The 26,996-nt window shown below is 38.3% G+C and overlaps 1 protein-coding gene across 1 annotated transcript in view; it reads right to left on the bottom strand.

Moving 5' to 3' along the window:
- Positions 1–6,263: 6,263 nt before the first annotated feature.
- LOC121378317 overlaps positions 6,264–26,996 on the bottom strand; it is a 109,572-nt gene continuing 88,839 nt past the window's right edge. The window contains exon 3 of the mRNA XM_041506428.1: positions 6,264–7,272. Within this exon, the coding sequence (XP_041362362.1) occupies positions 7,058–7,272 (215 nt within the window). The 3' untranslated portion in view covers positions 6,264–7,057. The remainder of the gene's footprint in view (positions 7,273–26,996) is intronic.

Genomic DNA, 26,996 nt, shown 5'->3' with positions numbered 1-26,996 from the left:
GGATTAAAAATCCCAAGCCTCGACTGGGATCCGGACTCAGTACCTACCAGCCTGTAGACTGATGGCCTAACCACGACGCCACCGAGGCCGGTAAACAGAGAGAAGCTAAAGTTTATGATGTTTACACGGGGACATACCGTCTACAAATAACCAGAGCTCGTCTCGATATCTATTACTTCGTACACAAACGTGCGTTTTTAGAATTATAAACAAAAAATGCATTTTAGCGTATTACAAAAACCTGGATGACCACAACCACTTCAGGTGTACGAAAATGCATATTCTAAATAATAAAATAATAATAAAAAATCAAACAGCTTTAATAGTGGAAAATATGTCTTAGTGTTTAAAAATTTGTGTGTCACTTTAATGAGTTGGGTTTTAATTAATTTTTTTCAGGAACCCAGGGCGAGAGAAGGAGAGGGTCCAACTAGCCCGACGGTAAAATAAAACCCCAGTAGCTGTGGGCGTCAGACTACTGTATCCTAGAAGCCCTGGAGACACTTACCGTTGAGTCTGCGGCTTACTTAGTGTATCACCTGCAATTCGACCCAGACTTTAGCATAATAAACGACTCCAACGACTCTAATTGGTTTAAATGTTTTATTCAAGATTCAAAATATACATAGAGAACGAACTGCATCAGTGGCAATGGGATACACAACGCATTAAATAGTTTATTATAGTAATGTGAAACATAAAACATAACGTGTTGGATTTTAAAATGTAAGTAATTAGCTATTTGTGTTGCCTCCACCACACAAACTATAATAAAACAAATAACGACAATAACAACAGCAACAGACACTGCATCTTCATTTTTCATATTGCCATGAGGTTGCTTCAGTCACGATTACATGTGCATTTTTGGGGGAAAAACATGTTTCTTACTTTCTACTAATTTCTGAAATAACCCCTAAACTATTTCTCATGCTTAAACATATATAAGAAATCATTGTGTTTTAATAACACATGATAAAGTATTAGTGGTGTTTTTTTCTAATTTGTTAAATTTAAAAAATCAGTCACACCTTTAGTAGGTTAAGAGTAAATACTCATATGCTAATATACATATATTTAGTTTTTTCCATTACGCCTATTACATAGGAAGAAACTGAAGGTTACATGCTATGCTTGTAAACAGTTAAACATCACTAAAAAGTACGTGATTAGATGCATAGAAAAACACATGCTTTATTGCTGAGATAATTCAGGGTATACGTAGTCAGTATGTTTGGAATAGTTATAATAAAAAGAAAACAACATACACTTAAAAGCCAAATATATCAAGAAGTTAAACTGGAAAATAGGGCTGTTTCAATTATTTACAACGGATACGTGTGGAGGTGATACAGCAAGGCACAACAATTATAACGTGTTGTTATCTTATTTGGTTTTAATGCAAGTAGGGGAGTGATTAATTGCTCACGTAAAGTCGATTATGTGGAGCCAATTTAAGAGCACTGGTATTTAATTTTTCAGGGATACTAAACTATCTTCCCTTGATTCATTTCAACTTATTTTCGTGATTATATCCAATTAAGCTTGAAACACGCTGTCCTGGGCACACACCTCAGCTATCTGGGCTGTCTGTCCAGGACAGTGGGTTAGTTGTTAGTTGGTTAGTGGCTAATGAGAGAGAAGAGGATGTTGTGGCCTTACACCTACCCATTGAGCCCTTAAGAACTCGCTCTGGGTTGGAGCCGGTACCGCGCAGCGAACCCTGTACCTATAAGCCTGTAGTCCGATAGTGTAACAATAAACAATGGCCGGTTATCTTCCCTTGAACTAGTCTCAGGGGAGGGATGGGGTGCCAGAACGATAGCTTCCCTTCCACCGTAACCAGTATACTACCAAATCAAATCCCATGGACGACAATAGCAACATAATTTTATATGGCTAAAACTTCTACCTGCTGCGTATCAATCGACATAAACGCCACGGATATAAATACTACCACCCCTCACCCATAAAGTGAATCAAATAAAAAGTGGGGGTCAAGCTGCTCATTTCTGAGATAACGGGTAGAGTCTATGACTACCCTAGTTCCGCACAAAAATGGAGTACTTTTATTTTTGCAGGTGCCCCATACATGTTTCAAGCACAAGGCTACTTGACACAGTAGTACTAGATGAAATAAAATTGCAAACATTTTTTGCCCAGATGAAACTATTTATTTTTATAACCAACACAGTCACATTTATCACCTATTACAGGACTTGTTGGGAGTACCTAGAACTTTGACCCAGCCGGAAGTTATTTGGTTTAGTACTACCTAGACGGCGAGGTCTGATAAAGATACGAAACATATATACAATGTGTGTGTGCAATATATCATGCTCATTAACACGACATAAGCGTACTTAAAATACATATAATAGAAAACGCCATGCTAACTATGGGGACGTTGCACCGTAACCAGTTACTCATGTACTAAAACAGGTTGAAATTAAATATATAACAGTTTGAACATCTAGTTTTAATTTATACGTGTTATTTTTCAGTTTTATATGTTGCAGAATTTGCCGCAGAATTCATCAAATTCTACCGCAGAATATGTCAAATTTTACCGCGGAATTTTAAAAGTTTTGCCGCGGAATTTTAAAGGTTTTGCTGTGGAATTCAGGTGGGAGTGATAGAACATTAAATCACCACCTCCTGTCCCGGAATTAGTCACCGGCGATGTCAGAGGTTAAGTCCGGAATGGGCGTGCACGAACCTTCACTGGATATGGGCACGTTAATAGAGTTCCCATTCCCATTCACCACTAAAACTCAGAAACAAACGTTTAACACCGGAGAGAAGGAAAAAACCCACTGCAAATTAATTACCTTCCCATGTAATTATTTTTAACGCAGCCCTTAATCCCAGTCTGATTCTATGTTAAAACCAAGAGTAAACGTAGCACGCATTAGATAATAAAATATAAATAAATAAATGCTATATATTGGTGTAATATAACAGGAAATATTTTTTAAAAAATCTCACACAGTTCAACCATGGAAGTGTTGACGAAGTACATACATAATGCCGTGAAAATTCTGTACATGTACATATAATAGTTACTGGATAGTATTATTGACACATATATCACCAAAGGCTATCAAATACACTTCAAATAGATACACTGAATGCTGTACATGTACATATAATAATTACTGGATAGCTTTATTAACACATATATCACCATAGGCTATCAAATACACTTCAAATAGATACACTGAATGCAGTGCAGCTAAAAGATGTCAAACAAAAAAGTTATAAAGGTAACAGTGATGAAGGAATTATGACATAATATACATTAGCAAATAGCAAAGAGAATATTATGACAGGTACAGTTTATATCACGAACAGTGTGCAATACGTGACTAAATGTTCAGTATCACAAAAATACACATTGCGTGACTAAATAGTCAGTTTCACGAAGGTATTGGTATGCAATACGTGACTGAATGTAGAAAATAACTATTTAGTACACGTATGTAAGACACATCCACCGATAGCATGTGGAGCTATGGCATGCATTTAAACATTTTATCACTGAAGCTAATAATAATAATAATAATAATAATAATAATAATAATGGTGATGATAATGATGATGATATTATTATTATTATTATTATTATTATTATTATTATTATATTTTTAATATCTTTATAGCTTAAAACATTAAGATGACTTTTAGGTAACAAGCTTATTTAGACTAGGTAATATTTCCCACCTTTATATGATTAAATCATCACAATATGCACGACGTGTTTTCACGGAGAGAACCACTGAGCATCATTGCGTGAGTAGATGAGCTATCAAGTAGAATGTAATACGTGACGCCATGTAAGTAGATGAGCTATCAAGTAGAATGTAATATGTGACGTCATGTGAGTAGATTAGCTATCAAGTAGAATGTAATACGTGACGTCATGTGAGTAGATTAGCTATCAAGTAGAATGTAATATGTGACGTCATGTGAGTAGATTAGCTATCAAGTAGAATGTAATATGTGACGTCATGTGAGTAGATTAACTATCAAGTATAATATAATACGTCGAGTCATGCGAGTGGATCAGCTATCAAGTATAATATAATACGTCAAGTCATGTCCATAGATCAGCTATCAAGTATAATGTAATACGTCAAGTCATGTCTATAGATCAGCTATCACGTATAATGTAATACGTCAAGTCATGTGAATATATCAGCTATCAGGTATACTGTAATACGTCAAGTCATGTGAGTAGATCAGCTATCAATTACAATTTAATACACCAAGTCGTGTGAGTAGACTAGCTATCAAGCATAATGTAATACGCCAAGTCATGTATGTAGATCAGGTATCAAGTAGACTGTATTAATTCACGCCACGCTATATACAGGGCTTCGTGTGACTGGATTCATCTATGTGCAGCTATCATGCATTATGCATTACACGACTACATGTAGAGTGTCATGTAATACGTCATTATATACATATACTGACTTGTCTAGATTTAGTTATCAAGTAATATGTGAGGTGTGGCTGAATGCAGACCATAAAGCAATAGCCAAGACATATTTAGATTAAAATGATCGTAAAATAGTAGCATGTTACTAAATTCAAAGTAATTAATTAGTATATAATATTCGACTAAAAATAGGAAATCATAAAACAATATGTAATATATATATATATATATATATATAATGTAACATATTAAATAAAAAAAACAATACAACCCAGCCGAATAAGACACACACAGACACACACACACACACACACACACACACAAACAAAACAAAAAACCCCAAAACAAAACAAAACCAAACAAACAAACAAAAACACAACAAAAACCCCACAAAAAACCCACAAAAATAAACAAACAAAAAACAAAACAAAAAATACTACCCTCAAACTAAATGAACAAGAAGATAAAGAAGAAGATACAGAATAATAAAAGAAGAAGAAGAAGAAGAAGAAGAAGAAGAAGAAGAAGAAAAACCCACAAACTAGGCCAACATCACAACATCATTCCAAATCTGGCGCGCTGCAAACAGTTAATGCAAGTCACACACTTGAACTTTTATAAACACAAGGCAGACAATGAAGACACCCGATATACATGAATATATAAATTCATATTCCAAAATTCATATCAACTGTATGTGACGTATCATGTAGTGAGAGAAAGGCGGACATATTGACGCGTGCCCTTTAAATCATTGAAGTGTCTTGGAGTATAACATATATTATTAAAAATACTTACAGCAATATGATATGGCGCATTCGATTACGTCGAGAGAGAGAGAGAGAGAGAGAGAGAGAGAGAGAGAGAGAGAGAGAGAGAGAGAGAGAGAGAGAGAGAGAGAGAGAGAGAGAGACAGAGAGAGACAGAGAGACAGAGATAGAGATATGAACTGCAAAATTATAATGAGACACAATCGGATTAATGTAATATTATTTAGTATATACACATATACATATTAACAGCATGATCCTTTTTCCTATGTTCCTAGCGCAAGCAGCAATGCCATTATACGTAAAAGAGTACCCTCTCTGCAACTTATTGAGTATTTTATTAATGCTAATTTAGCTGGTAATGAAAAGGTGACCATTTCCTCATATCAAAATCTGACTAAATAAATTGAGATACATCAGAAACGGAAAATCAAACGCTATTAAAGGGACATTCCTGAATTTGCTGCAATTTTTAAGACGTTATCGACTAAGAGAGACTTTTTAACGATTGTAATTACATAATATATTATTCTGCATAAAATATTAGTGGCTGTATATTAAAGGCGCAGATCCTAGTTTTAACCTGTAAAAAATGGACACTAAGTTTAGTTAATTTACAAACCTGTAACTCATTTGGAAAAAGTTACAATAGAGTGAAAGAAGAGTCTGTGACGTTAAAACGGGAAATATCCTTAAACATAGATTAGAATTCGAATCAATAATCGCTACTTCTCAAACGCACGTTAGTTTTTAAAAATATGAACAATGCAATATTTGGTACTACAAACACTTCGGTTCTACGGAAATAGATAATCTAAAGAATAAAATATAAGTTATATTTGATTTCAGTGATCATAAACGGCTCTAATAATGAAAAATATGCTGTAGAGTTTAAAAACTAGGGCATGTCCCTTTAAAAGTGTTTCTGATCATTCTAATATTTGTACTAAAAATGTTCTCGTTTTTCTTACGTACGAAATTATTTGGAGACAAAATCCAGTTTGGGCTTCTTACAAATATTATGTAGACCAGAAACATATTGAATATACAGACACTGATATCCTAAACAAAAAAATATATCTAATAGGTAAGTTTAAACGTAGAAATATTTTATTAATTGGAAACATCTTACAATGCAGCAAACTCGAGAATGTCCCTTTAATGATTTCGTTTAATTTAACTTCACGGTCCATATGTTTACTCGTTGATAATGTCATATTGTAGTCAGCTAAATAATACATGAAATTTAATATTTTATTAGCTTGGATTAGATTAGACTACATCAAATTAGATTAGATTGCATTAGATTACATTTGAATATATCAAATGAAATTAAATTACATTAAATTAAAAAATAAATTTAATTAAATTAAATTTAATTTAATTATCAAATAAAATTAAAAGCGTGTTAAACAATAATAAAACTATATAATAACCATACATATATATTTTGAATATGCATGTCGCAAGAATGTGGTCATAAAATGTGATAACATTGGATATTAAATACAGTGGGTAATGAAATCGTCGATACATGCATAGTTGCTATACATTTATAAATCATATTATTAATATTTCAAAACACAAATGAATTACTCCAAGGAGGCACGTGTTCTCTTATTCACAACCATTGAACGTAACTGTGTTTGCTCTGGAACCACACGCGTGTTGCCAAGGCACCAAACAATAGTGCCAGATATGAAGGGTTAATATTAGAAGATCACAGAAGAATTAATAGCATTTGTAAATAGTATTTCTTGTCTCCGAATGGTAAGTGCGTCGCTTCGTACTAGTTCGTTGATGAGGATGCAAATTGGGTCTTCACCGGCATCCATCCACGTGATCACCGACACATCACGTGCCATAAAACGGTCATTGCGATCACCAATGAAAAGGAGAGGTTCACGACGGCAGTGCCATTACAACCGTCTTCGTCACATGTTTCCAAGCAGCCATACATTTTCTCGTTGACAGTCCCGTATTCGTAGCGGATGTCGCCGCAGTGGCGCCCCCAGTCTCGATCACTACACAGTCGTACCAGCAGTTTGCTTCCGTCTTCTGGAAAAGAAGAAGAGAAACATTTTTACTGTCAGTTTAAATAATAATAATAAATAATAATAATAATAAGCACCTCTCAAAAAAAAAAAAAAAAAAAAAAAAAAAAAAAAAAAAAAACCATAATAGTAAAAGAAAACAAACCCCACAACCGCCCCCACCCCCTCCCAACCACCATCCCCACCCACCCAAGAACCCCCCCCCAACCCCAAAAAAAACCCCACAAAACCCCCCACAAAAAACCCAACAACAACAACAACAGCACCAAAAAACCCCACATTTTACCAGTCGCAATACATAAACTGCTGGCACTAACATTACTCTCTGAAAGGGGTGGGGTGTAATTCAATGTTCCCCTGAGATGCAAAGAGTTGAACGATCCCCATTGTTTGATAGATCAGGCCTTTGTCTGTCCCTACCAGGTACCTACGACTCGTACATCAAAGATCACGGCATATATATATATATATATATATATATATATATATATATATATATATATATATATATATGTGGGGAAGCCGTATAAAAGACGCATTGCTGCTATTCGGTAGAAGAAACCTATGTATTAATAGCGCGTTTTCTCTCTCAAAGGCTAGCCAAATGTCGCAGTAATCATGTGTTAGACAACACAACAGTCGCAGATTAGAATATCACATTAACCCTTTCTACACCGACTGCTTTATCAAACCCTGCACCAAATATCGCAATAACCATTTGTTTTCTTTGGTTGTTGTTGTTGTTGTTTTTCCTTCACATTCTTTTGTATATAATACATTTCCTTACACTGATTATCCTTGAATGTATACATGTAGTTTATATTTACAGCTATGTAATATAGGTCGCCAAGTATATTGTATGAAGATAGAAGAGGGCCTCGTAAGTTGTAAACTTGTGCCCAATTCTTTTGTTCTTTGTATAACAAAATATGTTTGCAATCGAAAAAATACAACCCCCCCCAAAAAAAAAAAAAAAAAACAAAACAAACAAAAAACAGCAACAACAACAACAAACAAACAAGACAACAAAACAAACCCCAACACAATCGTTGTAGTTTGGAATATGCAATTAACCCTTTAAACATTGTAGACCAGTTTAATTGAGAAACCTCAACAAACCGAGCGGAGTAAGCGTTAAACGCAACATTTCTTTCTTTGCCTTTTCTGGTTAAGTAATATTTCATGTTCCTTATAGAACGGCGTCATTACGCATATTTTTCCTCTAGCAAAAATAAATATACTAAGCTGTTGTATATATAATATTCAGAATCGTAAATAGATGGATCAGTTAGATTAGCGTGGCTTATATAGACAAACAAAACTGGTTTTATGTTTAGAAATGCATACAGGATCAGACTCATAAATCACGAATCTTTGCCCCATAACTGTAATAAATTATTAACGTTCTTTCCGCTTCCTGTCACACGTAATTCCCAGACTGTGTTCATTAATGAAACTGGACCGAAATTCCCGAAACCAATTTATTTTCACTCAGAACAGTTGAATGCCGGTCTTTCTGTGCGATTCCCTTTGAAGTAAGGATGAAACCAAATAAATGGATGGATATGCAAACAAGTTCTGATCGTCGCTTGCAAGTTAAGAGGCTCAGTACGGATTAGGCGATCATGGCAGACACAAACAAACATTTATCATACTATACACAATAGTATGGAATTATTGATGACTATAATTATCATTTTTCATCGACACTTTCTATATTGTATGAAACTGTATTTTTTTCATTCGGCCGCTCTCTGGTACATCAAACGTCGAGGTGTTGACTATCTTGCCTATGGGAAAGTGCACATAAAAGATCCCTTGCTGCTATGTCGGTAGAATTAGCCTGCATGGCAACATAAACGGCGCACCGTTCTCTTTCTTTCCATCCCCGTCTCTCTCTCTCTCTCTCTCTCTCTCTCTCTCCTCTCTCTCTCTCTCTCTCTCTTCCCCGTCTGTCTCTCCCTCCCTCTCCCACCCTCTCTCTCTCCCACCCTCTCCCTGTTTCTGTCTCTCTCTCTCCATGCCTCCATCTCTTTTCCTCCCTCTGTCTCTCCGTCCCTCCCACCCTATCCCTCTGTCTTCTTCCTCCCTCTCTGTCCCTCTCTGTCCCTCCCTTTCCTCCCTCCCTCTCTCTCTCTCTCTCTCTCTCTCTCTCTCTCTCTCTCTCTCTCTCTCTCTCTCTCTCTCTCTCTCTCTCTCTCTCTCTCTCTCTCTCTCTCACCATGCCTCCCTCGCCCTCCCCTTTTCCCTTTCCCTCCTCTATCTGTCTCTGCCTCCCTTCCACCCTCTCTCTCTTCCTCCCTCTCTTCCTCCCTCTCTCTTCCTCCCTCTCTGTCCCTCCCTCTCTCTCTTTCCCTCCCTTTCCTCTCTCTCTTTCCCTCCATCTCTCTTCCCCCTCTCTCTCTCTCTCTCTCTCTCTCTCTCTCTCTCTCTCTCTCTCTCTCTCTCTCCAAAGTATCGAAATAACCACATTAGTCTCCAAAAAGCAGCAGTTTAAAATGTACTGAACTGTCATTAGACAAATACTCGTTTCGTTTACTTTTACCCTCTCTTTTTTCTGCAACTACATTCCAAATACTGAATAAAATACTAAATAATATGCTCAATACTGCCTGTAGATTCGCATAATTCTTGCCAGTCTGCCTACCTGCTTACCTGTCAACGCATGCCATCTGCTTATCTGTCCGTCTGCTTGTAAGTGAGTGTGCCCACCCGATGATTATTGTATATATTTATTGTCGTTCATAACTGACATGGAGTGACTCAGTGTATAGGTTTTATTATACTTTCAAGGCTCGGACTCTGCGGTAGCCCAGGGTGTTTTGGCGTCCAATTTCTCACTCGGACTACCAGTTGTCTAATCCCAGTAGTCCACCGGGCTACTAAATGTTGTGGCATGTCCACTGTCAATTCACAATCAACAAGACGTTTAATTCACAAAATCAAAAAAGTAGTTTGCTTTTTTTTTCTCTTTTAATTATTATTTTTTTATTTTAAAGTTATGGGGTTACCAATTTTTACTGAGGGCTACTAGATTTTATAAGTCTTTGTATATAACCGAGATGACAATTTAATAAACAGTTAGTCTGTCCATCTGTTTGCCTGCCCGATCAAGATTGCTGAGATGTATGCCCGTGACAGCGTGCTTGAATATTAAGAGGGTATAAACAAACAAATTCAATTTAAAAGGAAATTAACACGGTCTTCTATTTCCCGTTTTGTTTCAAGCATATCCAGTTAGTATTAATAAGCAATACGACATCTCCAATATAGACAGAAAAGGAGGATTTTAAACGTTTAAGATACTAGAAGGTGAATTATATTATTAGTAGTTAAACATTCTGGCTGTTAGTAAAAGAAACTGTTTTAATAGAAAAGAGGGATTGGGTGAGTGTTTGTTTTGTTTAACAACACCACTAGAGCACATTGATTTATTAATCATCGGCTATTGGATGTTAAACATTTGGTAATTTTGACATATAGTCTTAGAGAGGAACCCCGCAACATTTTCCCATTAGTAACAAGGGATTTGTTATATGCTACCATCCCACAGCCTCTGATAACCAGTCGTGGTACACTGGCTGGGACCAGAAATAGCCCATTGGACCCACCGACGGGGATTGGTCCCAAACTGACCGCATACCAAGCGAGCGTTTTACCACTGGGCTACGTTCCGCACCAACAGAGGGGGAAAAGAAACCCCCTGCTATTTTCATAATTACTAATGGAAAATGGAACAATAATGCACTGACACTATGAACAAAAACTAAATTGGAATTTATAACAGCCTCCAGCATCTTCGTTGTGTACTTGGGACGAATCGTAGAATAAAAAGTAGAAAAGAATGTCAGCATAACCATTTGTGGTCTATAAATCCATCAATTCATTCCAGGGAAATTAATTGTATTACCACAAACTACGCAAAAAATAATTTTGCACGAACACACACCCGGAGGCAAAAGCATGAAAGGCTGGCTGGGAGTTGTTGCATATGGCGTGATGTACGGGATAATTAAAATGAACTTTTTATATCTTTCTCCAATGTCAGCCGATGTAATGATTTCTATTAATACCACAGATAGGTATTACTAAGAAGGTCAAACTTGTGCACGAAAAAAATAAAGTTTGTTTTATTTAACGACGCCACTAGAGCACATTGCTTTTTTATCTTATCATCGGCTATTGGACGTCAAACATATGGTAATTCTAACACTGTTTTTATCTTATCATCGGCTATTGGATGTCAAACATATGGTCATTCTAACACTGTTGTTTGTTGTTGTTTTTTAGAGGAAACCCGCTGTCGCCACATAGGGTACTCTTTTACAACAGGCAGCAAGGGATCTTTTGTTTGCGTTTTCCCACAGGCAGGATAGCACAAACAATGGCCTTTCTTGAACCATTTATGGATCACTGGTCGGTGTAAGTGGTTTACACCTACCCACTGAGCCTTGCGGAGCACTCACTCAAGGTTTGGAGTCGGTATCTGGATTAAAAATCCCATGCCTTGACTGGGATCCGAATCCAGTACCTACCAGACCGATGGCCTAACCACGACGCCACCGAGGCCGGTATATGTGCACGAAGACCTGTAATTGTACATTGTGAAGTAATAAAGAGACACGTGAAGACGTTAGGCAGAATCCTGTAGCCGTTCTGTCTGTGGGATGGTGCATATAAAAGATTCCTTGCTGCTAATCGAAAAGAGTAGCCCATGAAGTTGCGACAGCGAGTTTCCTCTCTCAATATCTGTGTGGTCCTTAACCATATATCTGACGCCACATAACCGAAAATAAAATGTGTTGATTGCGTCGTTAAATAAAACATTTCTCTCCTCTAGCCGTGCCAGGGTTAGAAAGTTATCTATGTAACAAGACCTCACCCTCTAAGGAGAGCCTAGGATCGATTCCCGTCGGGCCCATTTCTCGTTCCAACCAGTGCTCCACAACACTTATTCATATTAGCATCACTACCAAACAGCTATGGGCAATGGGCAACTCATTTTACGTGCCCCTATCCACTAAGGTTCAGGCACACCCGCCCCGGATTCAGCCTCTGGCTTCGCCAGTGACCGACTCCGGGGCGGGAGGGCCAAACAGCTATAAGGGTTGCAAACGAATCACTACGTATTCTTACAAGGATTATAACTAATTTTGACGGTAGAATGATGGATATGCATGGTAAAACGTTCTCAGGTTGGCACATTTTGCCCTTAATATCTCTATAATTTGTGCCCGAAGTTGAGGTTTTGTACCCCCCCCCCCCCCCGCCCCATATCTCGTACGCTTATAGTTCTAATGACGAATGTATCATCATTTATCAAAAACGTGCTGCCAGCAAATTCCCGTTTTGAGATGCACCCGTTCCTGAAAAGGTTTTTGATCCATTCCTGACAGAAAGGCGTTTTCCACAAATCATATATCGACGAGCTACGTAAAGTCGTGACTTCCGGTAAAACGCTGCAACAGTGTAATCGGATTTGCATGGGTCTCTGAAATGACATTTCCTGTATTTCAAACTGACTGAACGAGAAAACCCAGGCCTGTTAGCCCATTTCACCTCTAATATATTATTATGGTAGGATATTTTTTTCAGGTTTCTATTTTTGGGTTGTTGTTTTTTTACATGGTCATAAGGTTGTATGCACATTACATAATGACGTTAATAACGATTAACGGAGAAGGCAAGCGCCAGGGGTCTGAACTCAAAGGCTTTTCGACAATTTTTGTAAAAACAAGTTCCAAAAATAAACTCTGAAATGGCTGCAAATGGAAAATTACGTCAAATACGTTTCCGTGATTACATTCATTGAAAGAAACTTGAAACGGCGGATACGGTAAATTAAGTCAAATACAATTTTTGCAATTCTATATATACAATTCACGACCACCTTCGCCAAAATTAAATTGGTAATTTAATGTAAAATGTCGGATCGAAAGCGACAAGGTTTCGATTTGTAGGTGAAAAGGGACTCATCAATTTTACCTCTTTAGTTCATTTAAAATAAACAGAAAGAAAGGTTGTGACTGTGTTGGCGGGAATTTTTTTTTTTTTTTTTTTTTTTTTGCTACAGTCGCGTCGTGTTTTCAGGACAGAATGCAGAAGATAATAGTCAGATAATCAATATACACATTGCTAAATTCCTGGGAGTTGTGGCATGATTTGGGAGACAAATTAAGTAATTTTCTTCAATACTAAATGGATTGCGTATGCCGGCTCACGTTGGACCGATTTCGACTCGAGTGACTGAATTCCCCGGCGGTTGGACGTTTTAACAAGTGTTATGAATACACACTGCTCGTCACGGGTTAGCAGATTCATTCACCAAGTGACCACAATTGGCAAATACATAGAACAACCAACATTTAGGCCACGCAAAACGGATTCTGTGTTTAAATGTACGCCCACAATTTCATAAATGCTTGTTAGAATCATTCAATCACATAGAATAATGCATACAGAATAAACTGGTTTTCAGTTGATAAATACACAGAATAACACATAAAACATGCACCACTTAGGCTACGTACGCCCACAATTTAAATATTAAAGGGGCATTCCTGAGTTTGCTGCATTGTAAAATGTTTCCGACTAATAAATGTTTTCTAGGATTAAACTTACATATTAAATATATTTTCTTGTTTAGAATATCAGTGTCTGTATAGTCAATGTGGTTCTGGTCGTCTTAATATTTGTAAGAAGCCCAAACTGGATTTTGTCTTCAAATAATTCCGTACGTACGAAAACAAATATTTCAGGAGGGATAGGTAAGTCAGTTTACGCCGCACAGATCTTCACGATTGGTTTATCAATAATGGTGTTATCTACTGTCTTGTATAAGAAAATACATCAGATTCCTGGAGCCTCTGCTGCTAATCGTAGGATTATCTCATGAGGTACCAGACTGTCAAAGTAACACACTATCAGTAATCATCACTGCCCGATTTGACCTGAGGCCTAATTAGGCCCTTGATCTCAAAAACCTAGTTTGAATTCAACAGCCACGTACTAGTCTAAGGAGTTATGTTCATTTTTTGAAGGTTGCATTTTTTTTTGGCTCAAGTTAATAAAAAATTTGTCATATGTTCCCATGACCTACTTGAACCAGAAATCCATTGGTAGCATTTTTTCTGACCACTATCATGTCAGCCATCTTGAAATTCAAAATGACCGTCATTTTAATATAATTTCTTTATATATCTTCACTCACATTTAACACAGAAACATATTTTTGGGGTCTATTTAAACATATTATGTTAGTGAATTAAAATATAGTTTTTATATTCATCTCACATGGCAACCATCTTGAAATTCAAAATGGACGTCATTCCATTATATTTTTCTCTCTATCTTTACTCCCAATGATCACAGAAAAATAATTTTGGTGTTAGTTTACTTGGCAGCCATCTTGTAATTCAAAATGGCTTCCACTTTAATATATTTGTTTTCAAATCTCTCAACTCCCGGTTAACGTGGAAGCAGAATTTTTTGTCCATGTACATTTCTGTACTCCATGTATTGGATGGTTTTCATTTATATAGTCATTGAATCATGAAAACAATCTTTAAATTCAATATGGCCGCCATTTTAATACATTTGTTTTATATCTCAACTCATGGTTAATGGAGAAGCACAATTTTGTTGTCTAGATGTATATTTCAGTGGTCAATGAATCTAATTCTTTAGATTTATGGTCATCCAAATATGGTAAAACATCTTAAATTTCAAAATGGCAGCCATATGGAAATTCAAAATGGCACCACGGTAATGATTAATTGGCAAATACTTTTTCTCCTAGTCTACATACAAATGCGACTTTTGTGTTTATTAGTACATTTTTAGGTCAAATAATGATAATATTGCAATATTAATGACAAACTAATGAAATAAAGGAACATATCAACTGTAAATTGTAATGCATAATGGCATATTAGGCATCTACTTCATTTGTATTAGTATGCACATTGCAGCAGTCCTCATCAGTTTCACGTTTGTAATGCTCTGTACATTGAAGGTTGTGTCGCTTACACTAAATTACAGTACATCTATCTGAACACTTACTGACACCACAATTGCATCTGATCAGTTCTACCACAGATTCTGGTGCAGCTTGCACCTCTAACAGCAGTCACAAATATACCAACCCCCTTGACCCAACCAAGTTTGCATGGATCAAGAATGTCCAGATGTAGAATGGCATCTTGAGCTCAGAAATGTGCTTGGAGATGTGCTCTTTGGATATGCTGTTTTCATACCCCAGAGGTAGGTGGCAGTGTTTCCACACTTTGGTTTGGTGATGGTTTCTTGAACTTTTCATCTTAAAGTAGCTGCATAAGTTGTAGAAATGACCCTTGTGCTTAGTTCCATGCAGTAAAATCTGCACATTTTCACTGATCTCTTTGTATGGTTCATCACCAATTCCAACCTGACTTTGGTGTTACTTATATATGGAGCTTTCATGAATACATTGAATTCTCTTTATTGATGTCCACCATCACCAATTGTCCTGTTGTGTCATATTCAGTTACAGCATGAACATCTTGTAATCAGAGTCTATATTTGGATACAGTTCATTATACAATGTTTGCAGGTTGATCTGGTTGTGATTTACATATAAATATTTGTGTATCCTAATGGTGATAAAAACTCAACAGTCTGTCTTTGATGTAGAAATCCACCTCACTGCCTGTCCCGACTACTTCACGAGTATGAGGAATCATGTGTCATTGTCAGTTCATGGCCTGCAATAGTGTTTGATATCGTAGTGCTCAGATAGCTTCGAAAATCTGTAGCCTGGTTAGTGGAAATATCTGATGTCATCTTTCATAAATATTATTGTGTTAAAAAATAAATCTTACACCCATATAACCATCTAATAGTGAATCAAAGCATGCAGGAAATGCTTCTGTTCACTGACAAGATTAGTGCAGATTAGAAGTAAATTTGTGCACCAGACACAGACTTAGTTCTTATCCTGAGAAGATCACACACACTGATCATACTAATTATCGGTACAGACGTAAGTCGCAACCAGATCAACATGCAACTAATTGATTATGAACTGGGTTCAGAAAGAAAATCAACATTACCAGGATTGCATGTAGTAACTGGATGTGACATCACAGGACAAATTGATCGTATATGCAAACAAATGTTATTGAATGTATTCGGGAAAGCTCCACTGGCTATATCTGGAGCTCTTAGTCAGCTTGGAATTACTGGTGAACCATACAAAGCGGTCAGTACTCCATGGTACTAAGCTCAAGGGTCATTTGTATAATTGATGCAGCTATTCTGAGAGGACAGAAGTTCAAGACACCATCACCAAACCAAAGTGTGGAAACAATGCCAAATATCTAATAACAGCGTACCCAAAGAGCATATCTCCAAGCAGATATCCTAGCTTAGGATTCCATGCTACACCCAGTGATCTAGACCCATGGTTGGATCAAGGAGGATATATTTGTAAATGTGAATGAAGGTGCAAGCTGCACCAGAGGCTGTGATAGAACTGATCAGATGCAACTGTGGTATCAGTAAGTGTTCAGGCAGATGAACCTGTAAGGAATACAACCCGCAATGTACAGAACTCTACAAGTGGTGATGGTTGCTGCAATGCACATGCCATTACAGACAAAGTAGATGCCTAATCATGGGTCACAATGGAAAATTATTAATTTTAGTCAATTTTCAGATACATGTATGTAGGATATTTCTTTAGAAATTATTAAAAAGTGGCTAATTTAAACAACATTCAATTAGCCAGATTCTAAATGTGTGAACCCTGCTAATGTGTCATTGTGAATTACAGTTTACAATTGGTCTGTTCCTCTATTTCATTAGTTTAAAATCTAGAACATGAAAGTCATTAGTAATGCAATATTTTAATTATTTCATATAAAATGTATGTGGACTAGGAGGAAAAGTATTTGCCAAATGATAAAATTGGTAGCCATTTTTAAATCTCCATATGGCTGCCATTTTGAATTTTAACGTGGTTCCATGACTGGAGGATGGTTATAAAAATTCATTGATCCTAAAAATGTACAGACAAAAATAATTGTGCTTCTGCCTTAACCGGAAGTTACGATATATGAAAAATACATTAAAATGGTGACCATTTTGAATTTCAAGATTGCTGCCACGATTGGATGACTATAAAAATGTCATTCATGGCTACATAAATGTACATATAGACACAAAATATTGTGTTTCTATGTTAACCGAGAGTTGAGATAGATGGAAAAATATATTAAAATGGTGGCCATTTTGAATTTCAAGATGGATGCTTAGGTCAGACAACAATGTTTGTTTTCACAACTTCATTCACTGAGTTCATAAATGTAAACAGATACGTAAATTGTTGTTGTGAGTCAACTGTGAGTAAATATATATATATATATATATATATATATATATATATATATATATATATATATATATATAAGAATATTTAATTGGTGGCCATTTTGAAGTTCAAGATGGCTGTCATGCCTAAATGACTAAATAAAATGTTATCAGCGAGTTCATTTCCATCAACAATATAAATAGGCACAAGAATTGTGTTTCTATGTTAACTGGGAGTCAAAATATATGTAAAATATCAAGATGGCCGCCATGATCAAATGACTAAAAAAAAATGCTACCAATGGATTTCTAATTCTGGATAGTCTTAAGAATAAAAAGAAATACATTTTACTGACTTGAGCAAAAAAGAAAAAATGCAAATTTACATAACTGCCTGGACTATACGTTTATTAACGTTATGTTACGCTCCCTAGATTGGTTTCAGCATTACATTTTAAATTACGGTGCGCCAGTCATGTTCAGGAGGGTGAGAGATCACCGTCGCTGGCTAGACTGGTTATTACGTCTAACAAATGAAGGAAATGTTTTATTTAACGACGCACTCAACACATTTTATTTACGGTTATATGGCGTCGGACATTTTGTTAAAGACCACATAGATGTTGAGAGAAGAAACCCGCTGTCGCCACTCCATGGGCTACCCTTTTTCAATTAGCAGCAATGGATCGTTTATATGCACCATCCCACAGACAGGATAACACATATCACGGCCATTGATATATACCAGTCGTAGTGCACTGGCTGGAGCTCTAACAGATGAATGCGATAAGATTTAAGTCGAGTGTTCCAGTCAAATTGTTCGCGAGCGTTTGTCCTCGTGGACACAAGGGGCGGGATGTAGCCCAGTGTTACAGCGCTCGCTCGATGTGCGGTCGGTCTAGGATCGATCCCCACCGGTGGGCCCACTGGGCTATTTCTCGTTCCAGCCAGTACACCACAACTGGCATATCAAAGGCCGTGGTATGTACTACCCTGTCTGTCTGTCATATAAAAGATCCCTTGCTGCTAATCGAAAAGCGTAGCCCATGAAGTGGCGACAGCAGGTTTCCTCTCAATATCTGTGTGGTCCTTAACCATATGTCCGACGCCTTATAACTGTAAATAAAATGTGTTGAGTGCGTCGTTAAACATGTAATTTCCTTCATTCGTGGACACATCACGGTGTATAATCACTGCACGCAGTCTGACAATCGAGGTGTGCTACAGGCGGGTGGTTTAAGTACCTAGGATAACATGCTTGAACCGTAGCACGAAAATAAATTTTAAATCATCACGAGCGGCGGTTTCATTCACCTTTATTTTAACTTGATGTTCGTGTTGTTACCCAGTTGAGGTCTAAGCACGCTGTCCATGACAAGCACGCTGTCCATGACACACACACGTTTCAATCTGGACTGTCTATCCAGGGTTGTGAGTCAGTGGATAGTTGTTAGTGAGAACTATTTTTGTTTCTTTGTTTTGTTTAACGACACCACTAGAGCACATTAATATTTTAATCATCTGCTATTGGATGTCAAACATTTGGTAATTTTGACAAATAGCCTTAACGAGGAAACCCGCTACTTTTTTCCATTACTATCAAGGGATCTTTTATATGCAACACCCCAGAGACAGGATATCACACACCACGACATTTTATATGTCAGTCGTGGTGAACTGGATGGAACGAGAAATAGCCCAATGGGCCCACCGACGGAGATCGATCCCAAACCGACCGCGCATCAAGCGAGCGCTGTACCACTGGTACCGGCCTCGGTGGCGTCGTGGCAGACCATCGGTCTACAGGCTGGTAGGTACTGGGTTCGGATCCCAGTCGAGGCATGGGATTTTTAATGCAGATACCGACTCCAAACCCTGAGTGAGTACTCCGCAAGGCTCAACGGGTAGGTGTAAACCACTTGCACCGACCAGTGATCCGTAACTGGTTCAACAAAGGCCATGGTTTGTGCTATCCTGCCTGTGGGAAGCGCAAATAAAAGATCCCTTGCTGCTAATCGGAAGAGTAGCCCATGTAGTGGCGACAGCGGGTTTCCTCTTAGAATCTGTGTGGTCCTTAACCATATATCTAACGCCATATAACCGTAAATAAAATGTGTTGAGTGTGTCGTTAAATAAAACATTTCTTTGTACCACTGGTCTACGTCCCGCCCCCAGTGAAAAAGAAATCAGTCACTGTGTCGTGGTCCCCATTGAACTGTTAAAACTCAGTTGGAAGCAGTAGATGGATGCGAACCTTGCATCTTTCTGCCTTAACACCTTTGTTTTAACAGCTACACCACCAAAGCCGCCATGGAATCGTGGACTGGCTATGCCAGAATCCGAATCCATGGTGGGCGTGCCCGAACCGTAAGGATGTGGGCACGTTAAAATAGTTCCCATCCCATTCCCAAAGCCGGTGCAAAGCTGCTTCCTGTCAGTACTTCAGTTTGTTATTATGACTAGTGTCAAATAATTCAATAATCAACAAAGACGGCCACGTGTTACTGGAACTGACATACTCTAGACATCACGTGGCTTTTGGCGAGTTAATGCTGCTTGGATAGACACTATATACACCAGCCGGTTACCTTTTGCATTTGTAAACAACGTAGTTGATCTCGCCACCTTCCTAATTGCATACTCAGACATGCATGTGACCGCCTTGTCTGGGATCGACTAAAATGATTGTCTTTTAAAGACTGCCCACACGGTGCAACTTCGATTTTGCGATTTGATCATAATCATACAAGACTGGGGGTGGAGGAATAAATACCCTCCCACATCCAGTGCTCGAGAAAATCTTCGAATTCTGCGAAAACCGATGTGGAGATGTTCGAGGAAAAGCAAGCTCCATGTATTTCATAAATCTACTCACAATATTAGTTGTAATCCGCGTAAAAAAAATGTTTGGCGATTCATTTAGAACCCTATATAGCTGTTTGGTATATTAGTAAGTAAGAATAAACATTGTAATCCACATTAGAGCAGTTTTGTTTTATTTGGGCCTTCCCCACTTTCCTCACAGAAATGGATGCTCGTACGCCTATGAATAATTTAATTTCTGAGCGACATTTGCAATTAATAGTAGAAATATAAGGGATATTTTTAACGACAACTCAAACCGTTTTCAATTACGATTGTTTCGTGTCTGAAGAAGAGTATCTGTCTAGTTATTGAGAGAAGATACTCGCTACCGTCACAAACGCTACTCCTACCAAAAAAGCAGAATGGAATCTTATATCTACTTTCTCGCGGACAGGAGGTGAACCTGTCGTGGGGTACTGGTTAGGACAGAAAATCCCAACTGGTCCATCGTGGGCAATCGATGGCACGAACCGTCACACCATTAAGATATATCCCGTCCCTTTAATTGTAAGAAAAAACAAACATGATTTACCTCAGTCCAAAATATGAAGAAAATACGCGATGGTATAAACCTGTTATTGCAGAGAGAGAGAGAGAGAGAGTGAGAGAGAGAGAGAGAGAGAGAGAGAGAGAGAGAGAGAGAGATCTGCTGACTTGGACCTAGAGTTATTTCCCCTTCGACGCGCAGGAAGGAAGGACATGTTTTATTTAACAACGCACTCAACACATTTTATTTACGGTTATATGGCGTCGGACATATGGTTAAGTACCACACAGATATTGAGGGAGGAAACCAACTGTCGCCACGTATTGGGCTACTCTTTTCGATTAGCAGCAAGGGATCTTTTATATGCACCATCCCATAAACAGGATAGCACATACTACGGTCTGTGATGTACCAGTCGAGGTGCATTGGCTGAAGCGAGAAATAGCGCAATGGACCCACTGACGGGGATCGATCCCAAACCGACCGCGCAACAAGCGAGCGCTTTACCATTGGGCTACGCCTCGCCCTCGACGCGCAGGAAATGAACAATCAAGCACCGCCTAAATTATACAACCAGCATACGCTGATCTTACAACCAACTCATACACTCATCTTATAACCAACTCATACACTCATCTTACAACCAACTCATACACTCATCTTATAACCAACTCATACACTCATCTTATAACCAACTCATACACTCATCTTATAACCAACGGAATCTAAGGTAGTCAGCTCCCAGGACAACCACATAAGATATCTTCTAGAAGAGCAAATGCGCACAATATAGTTGAAAATGATTCAGCTCTCCTCTTTCCAAAACATCTAGATACCGAGGTAACAGATCCATCTTAGTGTACAAAAGTCGTTCTCGCTTTATTTTGTCTCATGTGACACGAAACATATTCGAACGCTCTGTGGTCATAGAGATACCATTTTCATATGTTGGATTTCATTAATCTCTATGGAACTCTTAATAGGTGACGTATCAGTAGAATATCTTCAGTTGTTGTTCCTCATTTTAATAATCAGTCATTAGCAATAAGAACAGCTGACATGAATGCTAACTAAATGTGTCGGGAGTTGATCGTTTACGACAAAATGTCATTACGGAAATTCCCATGACAGCAAAATAAACCTGATCTGAATCCCATCAAAGACATTTGAGATATAGATATTGGACGTCGAGTACAAGACACATACAGACAAAGACTGACAGACAGACATAGCCAGCGAGAGAAATAAAATGAACAGAGAAACAGAGAAAGGGAAAGAAAGAAAGAGAAACGAGAGTGTGTGTGTGTGTGTGTGTGTGTGTGTGTGTGTGTGTGTGTGTGTGTGTGTGTGTGTGTGTGTGTGTGTGAGATAAAGGTATATATATATATATATATATATATATATATATATATATATATATATATATATATATATATATATGTACAAAATATTTTAATGCTGATACAATTATATCTAAATGTAACATTTAGAACAGGGGATGCAGAGGCGCCTTTAAAACAGTCGTCTACGCTATGTGCGTGTGAGGCGTGTATGTATACCAGATACATACAACACTGCTTATACTTGCTGTGTCTACAGTGCGTTTGCCAATATGTCATGGATACATTGTTGCATTCGGGTTTCAGCTTCGTAATGAATTACCATACATTTTCGTGCAAAGTTATTGGTTTCTGTCATTTTCTCTGTAGCACATTAAATATTTATGTAACAAAGTTACCGGCCTCGGTGGCGTCGTGGTTAGGCCATCGATCTACAGGATGGTATTTACTGGGTTCGGATCCCAGTCGAGGCATGGGATTTTTCATTCAGATACCGACTCCAAACCCTGAGTGAGTGCTCCGCAAGGCTCAATGGGTAGGTGTAAACCACTTGCACCGACCAATGATCCATAACTGGTTCAACAAAGGCCATGGTTTGACTAATCCTGCCTGTGGGAAGCGCAAATAAAAGATCCCTTGCTGCTAATCAGAAAGAGTAGCCCATGTAGTGGCGACAGCGGGTTTCCTCTAAAGATCTGTGTGGTCCGTAACCATATGTCTGACGCCATATAACCGTAAATAAAATGTGTTGAGTGCGTCGTTAAACAAAGTTGTTAAGTTCTGTTCACAATTATTTGTAACCTTTGCATACACATTATTACGGTCAACATAGCGCGGTGCTTAAAGGGACATACCCTAGTTTCAACCCGTGAAAAGTAACACTAAGTTTAGTTAATCTACAAACCTGTAACACATTTGGATAAAGTTACAACTGAGTCAAACATGAGTCTGTGATTTTGAATTGGTGATATACCCTCTAAAAATAAACTAAAACTCGACTCCATAACTATTACTTCTCAGACACACGTACGTTTTTAACAATATGAGAAATGCATTTTGTGATATTAAAAACACCAGGATGACCAAAAGCTCTTCAAATGTACGGAAATTAATAATCTAAACCATAAAATCTAACTAAAGTATGATTTCAGTTGTCAAAAACGGCTATAATAGTAAAAAAAAAAAAAATATTCCTTAGTGTTTAAAAACTAGGGTATGTCGCTTTAATTAATTTTCAAGTGTCTATATATATTATGACAGCCATTGCAGTAGTGTTTGCAAGAATTTGAGCATGAGAGTGGTCTAGATTGAGGCCAGCGAAGTTTATACGGGAGGTCGAGTGCTGCTCCCCAAGAAAATATATTGAAAAGCATATATGTGCTTGAGCAGGAGAGTGGGGATCCACCCCTAAATCCCACCCCCCACCCCCACCCTGCACGCGCACCTGAATTGCTGCCAATTGGAAAAATGTTGTCAAGTAGTAACTGCTTCTTAACAATGAAATGACTTATCGTTAAGAAAAAAGAAAGAAAAGGAAAACCGGAACAAGATGTATATTTTATTGTATTCCACGAGTTGGTTTCTACAAATGCCCTAATGGCATTCATAAAAAAAATATGTCACAAAACTTGCTATTCTCAATATGTTAATTATTTCCTGTGTTTGACTCCAATCCAATATTCTGGACTCCATTAACAACTCGAGAATTCGTCTCATCATGGGTTATCGAGAAACGTCCATTGTGGAACCAGCGTGTATGTGTTTTCTCTTTAGAATGGCGTGATATATGACACATTAAGTATGGATTTTTATTTCCGCCGATACATTGTGCGTACAATATCAATCAGGCCGCCACTAGGTAGCGAAGGCAAAGATCACCAGGTTTTATTTGCAATGTCGGAAAAGTGAAGGAGAAAACAAGGCTGAGTTAAGTCAGTCAAAGCAAGAACGCAGCAGAATGGTTTTGTTGTTGTTTGTTTGTTGTTATTTGTTGGGGGGCGGGGATGTTTGTTCTTTGTTTGGTGTTTTGTTGAGGTGGGTTTTTTGTTTTTTTTGCAATTCACGTTAAACCAATAACCCGTCGAATCATTCGCGAATGTTAGCTTCGCGCGCTATCTCTGAACACAGACCTTGTATTTTGTTTTAAAAACAGAGGAAAGAAAAACAATACACCTCTCTATCCCCACCCCAAAATAAGAAGTATCATTTTCGGTTTTAAAAAGTGTCATTTTGATCTGGTTGGAGAAAATCGTACGTTACCGTGCATTAGCCATTTTGTACTGCCACTTCAGCTAGTTATTTTAGACTAGGCACATATCTTATAGGGCTATACGACACTTGAATACTTGTATTAGCTTCAACATGGTGGTTCGTCCAACCCGCTACCCCTCACACAAACACACACACATACACACACAAACCACACACACACACACACACACACACACACACACACTACACTACACTACACACTAAACATATACACACACACACAACACACACACTACACACTACACACAACACACATTACACACACTACACACACACACACTACACACACACTACACACTGCACACACACACTACACACACACACACACACACACACACACACACACACACAACTGAGCAATTGTCTTTTGGAACGGTGTTTCCCATATAATTACATCAAATTATTGCTAAGCCGAACTCTGGATATTGGTTCAAAAAGAAAATATTTCTTTTGACACCATAAATTTCCTTCTTTTTTTTCTTTTCTTTTTTGCATGGATACGACTATCAGTATGCCACGACATATGTGTGCGTACGTATGGTGCGTGCTAATGTATGTGTTGATCACTGTTACAAAGGCGGTATACGGAATAGGAATACTACACAATAGGAACCCAGTTGGTGGGAGGCACGGCTTTGTGTCCCCTCCAGCCGCTTGAGGATGAAAATATATGGGGTTTTGTTCTATTCGATATAAATAAAGATAAAATTGTTGTTTGTGAACCCCCACCTCCGCTCGCAACCAAATACTTTGGCCACCTTACTATAGGTTTTTTCCCCATTGACCCACCCCCTCCCCCCACCCCCACACAGTCACCCCCACCCCCACACAGTCAGCCACTCACCCACACAAACACTCCAGATACCGTTCCTACGGGCCTGGCCAACATTAAAATCCGACACTGATTAAATAAATCAGCAAAATTACTATAATTCACGTACATGCGTTTACCAGACAAGGCAGCTATCCAGCACTGAGCTAATGCGAACCAACATGCGCAACTGCAATGAGCTAAACATGTTTCGATCTGGTTTAACACCTGAATGCTCGTCTGTGCTCTAACGATGCAAACAGATGCCTAATCTGCAGTTTTCTGGTGTTTATCTGTGAGAACCTTGAGGAACTACACACATGGTATTGTATATAATGAAGGTTCGAGTGTTCTGCCTGGGCATAAACAAGACAGGAAAAGAAAAGACTAAACTGTTTGAAGACACCGTTGCACTGTGATATTAATCCGAGTCCATTTCATGCCTGACAAATTGTTGTTATTTCTACACTTGGTCTACATGAAGAGAGTTAATAAGAACCCCGCCTGTTACCGCCTCCGATCGGGCTGCTGGTGCTCTCTTGCACCTGCCAGCACAGGCGGTCCCCTCTCCACCCCCCCCCCCCCCCCCCCCCCCACACACAAACACACCTTTCCTGTCCTGGGCGGAGGAACCGGCCGAGGTTTGCTCTAAATGTGGCCGTTAAACACTATGACCTTACCTGACCTGACCTGCAAGGGACGGGTTTTAGCTCGGCTGAGAGAGCGCATGTCTGAGGTGCATGGGTCATAGGATCTAACCTTCATTGTGTTTTTCCCCGTCCCAACCAGCTGTTCACGACTGGTATATCAAAGGCAATGATATGTGTTATCCTGTCTGTGGAAAAGTGCATATACATGATCAATTGTTACTAATGGAAACTTTCAATGGGCTTCCTCTCAAGACTACGAATTAGAATTACCAAATGGAAAGAAAGAAAGAAATGTTTTTTTATTTAACGACGCACTCAACACATTTTATTTACAGTTATATGGTGTCAGACATATGGTTAAGGACCACACAGATTTTGAGAGGAAACCCGCTGTCGCCACTATATGGGCTACTCTTCCGATTAGCAGCAAGGGATCTTTTATTTGCGCTTCCCACAGGCAGGATAGCACAAACCATGGCCTTTGTTGAACCAGTTATGGATCACTGGTCGGTGCAAGTGGTTTACACCTACCCATTGGACCTTGCGGAGCACTCGCTCAGGGTTTGGAGTCGGTATCTGGATTAAAAATCCCATGCCTCGACTGGGATCCGAACCCTGTACCTACCAGCCTGTAGACCGATGGCCTACCACAACGCCACCAAGGCCGGTTTACTAAATATTTCACAATCAAAAGCTGATGATTAATTAACCAATATGCTCTAGTGCCTTTAAACAAAATAGACTTCAAATTTAAGAAATTTCTTTCTTTCTTTCTTTTTTTTTTTTTTTTTTTTTGTAAACTAAATTCTACAAAGGCAATATAGTCCCTTTAATTGAGTTTCTGTTTTAACCTCGAGGCATCATCAATATATCTGGGGCCTAATTCACTAAACTCTCGCAACTTTGCAATCTCGCAGTGCAATGCTAAAAGACTTTGTAAAGAGGATGCTTTGCTGT

Source organism: Gigantopelta aegis, chromosome 8 (genome assembly GCF_016097555.1).
Source record: "Gigantopelta aegis isolate Gae_Host chromosome 8, Gae_host_genome, whole genome shotgun sequence".
Classification (NCBI taxonomy): Eukaryota; Metazoa; Mollusca; class Gastropoda; order Neomphalida; family Peltospiridae; genus Gigantopelta; species Gigantopelta aegis.
Note: the sequence above shows the minus strand (reverse complement) of the source record. Positions and strands in the feature narration are given on the sequence as shown.